Below are 12,107 nucleotides of genomic sequence, written 5' to 3'. Positions count from 1 at the left end.
ATAATTGATACCACATTCACTAAAATCGATACTCCGATACCACCCGATACACATCATTGTTGGGTTTTAAAATGTTAACAAAATAAGCGAAAATAGTAAAAAAGTAGCGAAAAAAAAAACACTGAAAAAGAAGAGCGAAACACTGTCGTAAAAATTGTTATAAAAAGGAAGCTACAATGAAATGCTTAATGAAAGCTTAAATGCTTAATGAAATGCTTAATGAAAGCAACTTTAAGGCCACGACTCCATAAAAATCATTTTGCATCTCTGAGCGTCGATTGAATGTCTCAAATATAAAAAGCCTATTACCAAATTTTCTCCGCACCAGAAACTTCCAAAGCTGCCAAAGTACTCAAAGAGTACTTCCTTGAAATGTTGATAAAAATTTCCTTTAATTAATTAATCAATTAATTAATTAATTTCCTTTAAGTTTCCTTAAAATGTTGGTAAAAATTAAAAAGGGATCTTATATGTTTCGACAGTTCGAAAATCTAATGGAAGGTAGTTTAAAGTGAAGAAACATAATTTTTACTAGCTGTTAAGCAAAGCGCTGTCCATTCAATGTATATAAAGCATAAATAACACGCCCCCTGTGTCAGCAAGGGTTTCAGTAAAAGAGGGTAGCACCAAAGGAGACTCCCAAGGCTATCAAATTCCTCAAATGATATTTCCTTCAAAGGGTTAGGAAAAAAATAAAATGAGATCTTAAACGAAAAAACAGTCCGAAAAGCTAAGGAGAAGCTAGTTTAAAATAAAGAAAACATAATCTTTTACAAATTGTTAAACAAAGCTCTGTCTATTCAATGTACCTAAGACCTAATATTACGTCCCTGTGTCGGCAAGATTTTAAATCAAATCGGGTAGCCCAACAAAGATCTGTAAAATTTTCCAAATTATTCACGATACATCCTTAAAATTTGGGCAAAAATGGTTGAGAAAGAGGCTGGTTTAAAATAAAGAAAAATTCAACCTTTTACTAATTGTTTAGCAAAGCGTTGTCTACTTATTGTATCTACAGCATATATAATACACCCCTGTCGGCAAGGTTTTCAATAAAAGCGGGTAACGCCACAGGGAACTCCTGAAGCTTCCAAATTACTCAAAAGATATTTCCTTAAAATTTTGGCAAAATTAATATTTTACGTCAAATGTGTCAACAATTTGAAAATCAAGCGAGAGGCTAATTTAAATATGATGTTTTACTAAGTGTCAAGCAAAGTGCTGTCTACTCAATATGCATACAGCATAAATAATAGATCCCCCTGAGTCGACAAGGCTTTCAATAAAAGCGGGTAGCATCAGAGGGAACTCTGAAGGCTGTCAAATTTGTTTGGCTCCTTTAAGCTGATATTTAACCATTTCCTAGCATGTATGCTAGGAAATTTTTAGGGATTGCTCATTTCTAAACTAAAAATAATAATTCCGCCCCTTTTGATCGAAAAAGCAAAATTCATACTTTCTGCAGATCTAAGTTTCATTAAATCTGAATATCTCCGACACACAACAGAAGTTAAATGACTTTTCAGATTTCTGGGAAAGTAGGCGTTGTCTTTTATTTCCCTGTCGTCCATCTGGATCTCTTATCTAAGCTCTGCAAGTTATGGCAAGATCGCCTAGTCAATTCTAAATAGTTTGTCTCAGAACAATAGAAACGTTCATAATGGACGAGATAGGGCGATTCTTTATCGTACCACATAGCCTTAAAAAAAAAAATAACATCGTAAAGAAAAAGAAAAAAAACTAAAAAGAAGGACGAACCATTGTCTGGCAAACTGTTGCAAAAAGGGTGCCACATCTTGGGGACAAACAAACCCTAGTCGACCGATTGTAATAGCTGAAAAAAACGAAAAAAAACAAAATAAATAATAAAACCAAAACAGGTAATTTTTAACTAAAAATAGGGTAAAAACCCCTAATACTAAAAAAGCGTTTAATTTCAGACAAATACGTTGACTTAAATGTAATCTTTCTAATAATAGAAAGTAGGCCCCTAATCTTGAATCTTGGATAAGAGTCACTCAGTTTTAAATAAGACTATACTAGTTGGTAACCCCTAATACTCAGACAGTATCTAATCTCAGACAAATACGCTAGTTTATTCGTGATATTTCTAAAAATGTAGGGCCCTAACCATGGATATATTTCACACAGTTTAAATTAGATTATACTAGTTGGAATTGCTTGACAACAGTCTAAGAAAACTTCTGTTTTGTATTTTCACGCTTAATCAAAGGGAGTTTCAGCGAATATAAACCCCACCTATTTGAGCGCAATTATTCTTCTCTACACCACTTATCTACGAATGACCCTCTCTGTGATTGAGGTACATTGTTCTAACTTTAAGATCCTATTACCAAGATGAAAATGTAAATTTATGATTGGCACATCTAAAATAAGTAGTATTGGATAGACAAAAAATATTGACAATAACAATATACTTGATAAAGATATTTGGACATATGCAATGATGAAAAATATAATTTCTATGTGATATAACAGTCATCATAGCAATAGCTTTTTTTATGATCTGTTTCACAAAATAACTTAAATTGTATTTTATCCACTGTAAAGAATAAAATCGTTAGGTATAGGCTCCTGGGTATTTGTGACGTCATTCATATAAAATTACTTTGCAGAATTTATTACTAAAATTAATTAACGCTTTAAATGAATTTTTCAAAAGTCGTGACCTATCTAAATCTTTTTTTTATACCAGATAACGAACAATCACCTTAGTACGAACAATAATTGTATATATGTATACTTGGTCCTCTGGTATACAAGTTATTATTGTTAATTTTCTGTCGTAGGCCTAATACAAAGCAATTAAGAATCCAAAACTCATTTATCAGTTATAAAAGGGAATGTCTTTCTTTAAAAGCTTGGAATAAACTAATTAAAAAAAATGCGCATTGAAACTACTCCTAGGTATACTCAAGGCTTTCAACCTTTAAGGGGTCTCTAATTTCAGTCAGCAGACGATTTATGAAAATAATATTAAACAAACGGGGAAAAGAATTTCCAAAAATCGTGACGTATCTAGATTGCTTTTTTTCTCACCGAAAAAGAAATCTTGGTATGAACAATCACTGAATGATCAATAGCACAAGTAAATAAGTATATTTGATCCCCTGATATACAAAGAAATAAATGTAATTTTTCTGCCGCAATGCACAGCATTTAATGTGAAGCAATTAAGAATCCAAAACCAAGTTCATAGCTGTCAAATGGGAATATCTTTCTCTAAAAGATCGGATTCAACAGAATTTTCAGGAAACAAACTGCACCTTGAAACCCCTCCTACTTATATATAAGGCTTTCAAGTTTCAGGGGGTCTCTAATTTCAGTCAACAGGCGATTTATGAAAAATAGTAAACGAAGGGGGAAACGAATTTTCCCAAAATTACGACCTATCTAGATCTTTTTTTACACTGGAAAACGCAATCTTAGTAAGAACAATCACTGAACGAACAACAATAGTATATAGGTATATTTGATCCACTGGTATAAAAATTATTATTGTAATTTTTCTGCAAAATCATTTAATTCGAAGCAGTTAAGAATCCAAAACTAAGTTCATGACTGTAAAACGGGAATGTTTTTCTCTAAAAGCTAAGAATCAACTGAATTGTCAAGAAAGAAATTGCGCCTTGACCTCCTACATAAATTCAAGGTTTTGGCCTTTGAATTTTTCTTTTCATTTACTTTTAATTTCAACTCTTTTGCCATGTTTACCATTATTTTTGTGTTAACTAAATTAAATTAAAATAAATTAATTAACTAAGTTAAAATGATTTCAGTATACTCAACAAGATAAAAGGATATTACACAAAAAAATTACCAAAAGACCTTTCAAAAAAAGGATTAGGATTAAAGCCGGTGTGATATGTAGAGCAAACAGCCAAAAAATGGTCAGAAGCTCAAATGAATGGTACTGTGCACAAAGCATCCAACCAACACGAGCCGCAAACTAAGAAAATTAGATTTCAAAATATATCAGCAACGAAAATGAAATCATACGCCATAGTTTACCTACGTCATAACTTAGTTACAAACAATATATAATTGTTCACCATTGTTTACCTAATCATACGTCATATCTAACACCTTCATAATCTTACAGCACAACAAAGAGAGGTTTTAAGGTTCTTAGCAGTAGCCTTTTCATTTACTTGGATAATTTTTTTTTAGAAAAACATAAAAAATACAACAAAACTGAATCATGTAACTTGATTTAAATATATAGCAAGTGCACCCAAAGGCATTTTTCAAGACTGCACACAAAAGGAATTCTGGGTAGGGAAGGGGGGAGCAACATGCGGAAAGGCTTCTTTTATGACAAAAAACATTATATTTATTGTTTACTCCTAATCCAGGACCTTTGAACACTTTTGGTCTTTTAATGGGAGATGGAATGAGACTCCCTCCCCCCCCCCCCATTATCTTTTCTTTGGGCACTCTGGTATAGATCACCGATTATTATGCTGCGCAGTTCTTTAGCTAAAGACACTGAGACATTTATTGTCCGAGTCATAAGGACTTTCCTACCTCTTATGAAGTAATAGCGTCTCTGCAACTACAACCATTTAGTTGCAACTACATTTCTACTAATCCACAAGACAAGCGAGGTGGGGTTTAAAACCTGACAAAAGGGAATTTATCACTTTGACCACAATTGATCACTTTCGCCAGACCGGCTTTGGTTTCCGTTGTTACTTAAAATAAAAATAACACGTTTTTGTCACAAAAGGACTTTTCCACACCTTAGTCCCTCCCCCTACAGTTAGTCTTGTAGTCTTGAAAAAAGTCTCGGTCAGTTTTTCTAAGAAATGTTAGTTTTCTAAAGATGATGTTTTTTTTTTAATTTCGTTACGAAGATATGTCAAATCATCCAGAAAATCTCTAAAAAGAATTTGCAAACACATAAAATTTCACTGAACAACTAGCAGTTTAAATTAAGCAGAATGTGAGTGGGTCTATACTCTGGTTGAATATTCATACTGGGACGAAAACTAACCTGTATTTTCTAGCAGAGTTTTAGGGGTATTTGGTCGATTGATTATGGTAATAAGTTGGCCAATAAACATCCCAACATATGTCCTCATTGATGACCCTGCAAAGATAGATATGAACTCACATCCACAAGAGCAAACAAAAGCACCACCGAATAGAAAGCAAGGAGAGAGGGGGGAAGGAGAAGAGATAGGATGATAGAAAGGAAAATAAAAAGATACACATATATAAGGATAGGGAAATATATAGAGATAGAAATATGGAAAGATATACATGCAATCATAAGTAAGTCCACACCGGCTATTATGATGGAGGGTAGTGGATCCCTTTGTAGCCGGATCATGGGGGAAGGCAGATGTCCTAGATCCATTTAATAATCAAAAATTAAAGGCAGAGCTACTTGCCTCTTCTGAAGTGCTTCATTAAGCCAAAGGCAAGAGGGAATACTAGCAACCTCTTCAAAAATATCTATTTAGTAACCATTTAATTCAATAGCTCTTCTAGTAACACCATTCAGTAACATTATTATTGAAGTAGGCTACTGCGTTTATATAGACTTTCAGCTAAAATGTTCGGCTTCCCATAATGCATAAACTTGAGTCAGAGTATATCACTAAACACACCTATTAGAAGAATTGGCGATATGAGGGGGTTGCCCCCTCCTCAACACCCCACTCTTCCCTCTGAAGTTTTTAGGTGCTTTTAAAAAAGGTACTTATTGTTCTAATTAAACTACACTTTGTGTTTCAGAAGTCATTTTTATAGAATCGGGACAAAAACCCCCTCAGATACGCATTAATCTCTGTTCGTTTTAAGTTTTAATGTTGCTACTTACTTTCAGTTGAAAAAGCTTGTTTATTTAATTTCTGATCTGTTTTTTAATATCGCCAGGATACCTCGATTCCCCTCCACGAAAAATCCTTCTCCTGACGGAAACATCTTATGGACAATTCAATCCTGGCGAAAATTTACCCCAGGAAATTACCCTTAACATCTTCAAACTGAACTGGAAAATTGAGTCGGTAAAGAGGAACCAAGACATATAAAGAAATTTCGTATATCAATTCTGGCAGATTCCCCTGGTTCAAAATTTCTCCTGAAAAGTTCACCCCCTGGAAACCTCTGTCTCCATGGAAAATTTCCTCGTGCAAAATTTCCCCCTCAGCAGAAAATTCGTCCTCCCCTCCCCACCGGGAAAATGTATGCATACTTCCCATTTCCCAATAACAAGTACTATATATAGACAGACTTTGTTTCCTAATTTGCTCAATTATTTTGTTAGAAGATATATAACATGTGTATATTTTGAAACTAATTTTACTACATATGATTGTTTCAATTAATTCATTAAGTGCTATATATAATTTGGTCAATATGGTTCAATCAATTCAGAATGAATACAAATTAATTTAATTATATAATTTAATAATAGTAATATATAATTTAATTAATTAAATATAAACATTCAGTTTATTTATAACTAAACATACCTATTAGTATAATTGGTGATATTAAGGTGATACGGAATGAACCATTAATCTTGGCTACAAATTAAATAAAAGAAAAAAACACAAGTGTTATAATTAGATTTTGTTTCCTAATTTTTTCAATTGTTTTGTATTTATGTAAAATATATAACGTATGTATATTTTGAAATTAATTTTACTGCATATGATTGTTCCAATTAATTAAGTAATATAATTAATTTGATCAACATGGTTGAATCAATTTGGAATGAATATAAAGTAATTTAATTATATAACCTAATAAAAGTAATACAAGATTTAATTAATTGACAGTTTAACATTTACATTATATAATTTGTATTATATTCTATCAATAGAATATACTTTTTCAGAATTTTGAAAAGATTCGAAAAATTGATATATAGATGAAAACAACTCGAAATTAGAGTGTTCAATACCGCCCTACTTGTTCACGGATGCATAAACATCAGAGCAAAAGAAAAGTTCTAGATACAACGTTCCTTGCAAGACAGGGATTTGAACCTAAAACCTTTTAATTAGGAAGCGGAACTCTATCTATTCAGCTCTCGCAAGGTAGAAAAGTTCTAGAATCTTTACAAAACTACCTTTTTAAAAATATAATAGATACAAAAATAAAAGATATTCATATTAAGAAATAACATAAATAAAAGATGCACTGAAAAACGAACAAACAGCTTAAAGTCCCAGAAAAATAATATCATAATAGAACAAGACTATAAGATTATAATATTATAATATGGATAAGATTATAATATGGATAGAAAGAAGAAACAAGATAAGAAGAAATAATATTTACCATATTTTACAGCAATCTCTCCAATTGACCAGGTCGCATTGTTGCACACTGAAATGTACTCGGGATTAAGATTTTGACCAAGAATTGGCAAAAAATCCGCTAAAAAAGGAATACATTCAATTAAGCATTGACAAAACCAAAAAAAAACAGATATGAACACACCTAAAAACTCTGATAAAGTATTAAATTTAACTTTTCATGTATTTTTAACTTTTGTTTTCAGGCCAAATTGAAATGAATTAAACATGACCGTAAAAACCAATAAGATAGTATACGCTGCAAGACAGTATCCTTAGAATCCCCTAGACTGTAACACATTATCTAGATTTAAAAATACAAAATTCTTTTTTACGAAATAAGTGATATGAACTTTACTAAAACTTAGTAAAAAATAGTAAACTGAAATTACCACGAAAAATAAAGGATATTATAGGCTGCGAGTAGTATGGGAAAGCCTTTAGGAGACTTAAAACCTATTCTATTTGAATAGATTCGAATTCTTCTTCAAGAACTAAGTGAAATATTAAAAAACTTCTACTAAAAAGAGCACAATGAAATGAATTCGGGATTAAAATCTTGAAGAAAGATGGACATGAAGTGCATCAAAACAAAATAAAAAATTTTGTATATTTTTTTTTGTAATTTTGTAAATTTTTTTATAATTTTGTAAATTTGTATAATAAAAAATAAAAAAAAAACAAAGATGAACACAACTAGAGAAATATGACAAAGAATAAAGAGAAATGTATGTGCTTTAACTGATTTGTTTATATTTTCTTCATTGGACATGCCTCCAATGCGTAGCCTTGAAACCAAAAAGCACAGGGCAATTGCCGAGGAGCCACGAGGGTCCTACTCAATACTTAAAGATACAAAATTATCTTTTAGGGAATGAGCGATATATTTAAAAACCTTCACTACCAACAAATCGCTGGACATTCAGAATAAAACTCTCACTTCAAGGAAGGAAACACAGCAATTTAAAAAAAAAAAAAACAGACCAATAAGAGAGGCCATTAATAGGAATATAACACACACCCATTGCATATAAGATGATAAGTTTTATTCGCCAAAAAAGCAAACACTATCTTACGTACTTGCGTGGCTTACGTACGAGCGTATATTAAGTACCGTCAGTCACTTCTCGCCCAGTGTGGACGCAACCTCTTCGTCAGATGTTATATAAATAACAAACACCACACTAAACACATAATTGGCTTAAATATAAAACACTTTAATAATCTAATTAGCTAAGAGAATATTCTCCATCAGTGGCCAATTTGGAAACAAAATTCAGTGTTGCCATGAGACCTGAGATTTCACAGCACCACGCTTTGAACTTAGAGATATTTTTTCTATTACTAACCCAGAAAATGAACATGAAAACATGAAGTAAAAAGGTTTAAGTTCTGTGTTCATTATAACTGAACACAGGACTTGAACCTCAACACCAACAAACATATCTCAACAAATACATCCAAACAAATTAAATGAACACTGATAAAAGATGATACACAGATTTGTATACCAGGGAATCGTGCTTTGCTCGGTGATTATTGTTCGTTTTAATAAGACTATTCGTAATAAAATAATTGTTCCTTTTTGGTGCGAAAGAAAAAGATCGAGATCGGTCACGACTTTTAGAAGATTCGTTTAGGGCTTAATTAATTCTGGAAAACGTTTTTTCATAAAAATGACGTTACAAATACCCAGACATCCAATACCCTAATGGTTTTACTTTTTACATCGAGTAAAATGGATTAAAGCTGTTTTGCGACAGAGATAACTAAATAAAATAGAGATAACTAAACTGGACACAGAACTTGAACCTCAACACCAACAAACACATCTCAACAAATACATGCAAAACAAATTAACTTTAACATGGTTGTGTTGTTGTTGATTCCATTTGAAGATTTTTGATTACTCCAAAAATTAGAAGAAAAAAGGGCAACAAACAAATATTGATTACCATTCAAACATTGTTTGGCACCATTTTACCATTTACCATTCAATTACCATTAAAACATTGTTTGGCAACTTAAAACTTTACGTTCCCCACAAAACATGCGATTTTGCGACAAGCCCATAGCTGTACCTTGCACCTAAATGACACAATATCTGCACCCTTGGATTAATTACTTTCAGGTTTATTCATTAACCAAGCCAGAATTACCAACTTTTTCATTTTGCATGATCTAAACTTGCTCAAAAAGAGAAAAATTTTCCCCTCTTCGTTTTACCATTTTCGACCGATTTCAAATATAAAGACAAAAAATTAAATGCAAATTTCAAAATATAATTTGGTAGGTGAATAAAGCTGAATTTCAACCAACGGAGGACATCAAAAGTGTCGTTTTTTGCTGAACCATTAAGATTCAGTAATGCAGAACATAACGCGTCAAAACTTGCACAGGGAACTCGACCCTTTAGCTTCACTTACAGTGAGAAGGAAACCCAAGCATAAGCAATAACAAACAAACAGAAAAGAATAGAAAAAAAACTTAATAGATTTGCAGAATAGCGACTCTCAAGAAGGAGACACACTAGAACAAAAAGAGGAATATTTTTAGATTGCTAACTTTGTGCTCTTGTTTATGGTCAAGGTCGCGTTTGTGAGAATTCGTCCCCCACCCCCCATTTTATGCTCTTTTACCAAATAATAGTCGTTACCCTGACAATAAACCCGCCCCCCTCCCTGATGGACATATATATAGCCCTAATTATACATTCATTTGCTCTTCTTTCCATTGACTGATCCATTAAAAACTTACACTATGTAGACTCAACGTATCCAGTTTAACCTGAGAGACTGTGGTGAATAAAAAACATCATTTTAAAAGAGCAAAAAACTGAGAATAATAATAGAAAGAAACGTGATAATCCCATTTAGATAATGAGACGCAGAGAGAGAGAAAAAAAAGAGAGAAAGAAAAAAAGAGGGAGATATAAAGAGAGATAAATAACTTACGCAGGTATGCCTGAACGTGTTGAAAACAGGCCTTAGTGAGGTCGACACCATTTTAAAAGAGCAAAAACTTTGAATAATAATAGAAAGAAACGTGATAATCCCATTTATATAATGAGACGCAGAGAGAGAGAGAGAAAAAAAAGAGAGAAAGAAAAAAAAGAGGGAGATATAAAGAGAGATAAATAACTTACGCAGGCATGCCTGAACGTGTTGAAAACAGGCCTTAGTGAGGTCGACACCATTTTAAAAGAGCAAAAACTGTGAATAATAATAGAAAGAAACGTGATAATCCCATTTATATAATGAGACGCAGAGAGAGAGAGAGAAAAAAAGAGAGAAAGAAAAAAAAGAGGGAGATATAAAGAGAGATAAATAACTTACGCAGGCATGCCTGAACGTGTTGAAAACAGGCCTTAGTGAGGTCGCCCAAGAGAGCAAAGCTAGACTGTCGAACTTCAGGCATTGGATCTTGCATACATTGGAAAAGTAACTGCATCAAATTTGAGCTTCCAATCAGTTGTTCAATTTGGCCATTTAAACCTTCTGCTAGACCTAAAAACCGTAAAAATAAAACAACAAAATGAACAAAAAAACAAGCCTAGTAAACTGAAGAACTGCTTCTCGACAGATCAAAAATGGGCGATGATATTTAGATTAAACATCAGAAAATGAAGTATAAATTCAGTTAAATATATAAAATAATAATCAAAATAGATGTATTTTAATAAAAAAAACATACAATAAAATTTATAGAAAATACATAAATGATTGAATATGTTAAAAAATATAATAGATCATTAAAAATACTAACGACACCAAAACAAAAAAATTTTTCTTTCATCAGCAAATCTTAGGTCTATTCATACCTAAATATTTTAGCCTACATTAGCCTACACTGGATTTGCATCAGATATGAAATTCCAATTAACTGTTAAATATTTTTATTTGAACAATCTGCAAGACTTAAAAGTTTAATAATAAAGAAAAAAATCTAAAATGAAGTGACGTATGCTAAAAGGAAGCATGATATAAAAACAAATATGCTTCTGAATAGATAAAGAATAAATAAAGCCATGTTATGTATAGTAAATATCGAAAAGTAAAGTATAAACATAGTTTAAGTTAATATTATGTATAACTGGTTCACTTAATCCTGGTGATAAGGAAAAATCAGATTAAATATAAAATAAATTTAGCAATATTTGTGCATATATACATGACACGGAGCGATTTTAAAATTTTGCCAAAAGATTTTTTAATTAAATCTCTTCATCAAAACTTCTTTTTACGGAAACTTCTTTTTTTATATAAAAGTATCTAGAAAAGAAACTTATTTTTTTAATTTTGCCAAAAAGTTTAGATTTAAACCCTCTTTTTTATATAAACTCTAAAAAAACGATTTGTTTAAATCTTGTCCTACATTTTTGTTTAAAACCTATTTCACAAAAACCTCTAAAAGATAAAACTGTCTCTTAAAATTTTGCTGAACAGTTTTTATTCTAAACCTCTTTGAATGAAAACCTTTTTTACTTAAAACCTGTCGAAGAAATATTTTTTAAGCTTTGCCGAAAAGTTTTTTTATTTAAACTTACTTTTATAAAACATCTCGAAGCCAACCGTATCTTTTTTTAATTTTGCCAACAATTTTCAAAATTTTTGCTTGACAATTTTTATTTAAATCCTTTTTTTTTTCAGAAGCTCTTTTGCTTAGAACCTCTAGAAGAAACATTTTCTTTTCTTTATTTTGACAACCGGTTTTTTATTAATCTCAAAGTTTAAAATTTTTCAAAGAACATCTTCACAAATGGAAGTAGGGTTT

General features: G+C 31.6%; 1 protein-coding gene across 1 annotated transcript in view; it reads right to left on the bottom strand.

Annotated features, from left to right (window-relative positions):
- Nucleotides 1-12,107, bottom strand: part of LOC136025501 (transportin-1-like) — a 73,938-nt gene that overhangs the window by 22,837 nt on the left and 38,994 nt on the right. The window contains 4 exon segments of the mRNA XM_065701532.1: nucleotides 1,759-1,834; nucleotides 5,018-5,113; nucleotides 7,318-7,416; nucleotides 10,670-10,902. Coding sequence (XP_065557604.1) covers nucleotides 1,759-1,834; nucleotides 5,018-5,113; nucleotides 7,318-7,416; nucleotides 10,670-10,902 — 504 coding nt within the window.

This window comes from Artemia franciscana, chromosome 1 (genome assembly GCF_032884065.1).
Source record: "Artemia franciscana chromosome 1, ASM3288406v1, whole genome shotgun sequence".
Classification (NCBI taxonomy): Eukaryota; Metazoa; Arthropoda; class Branchiopoda; order Anostraca; family Artemiidae; genus Artemia; species Artemia franciscana.
This window is presented reverse-complemented; position numbering and strand designations above follow the sequence as displayed.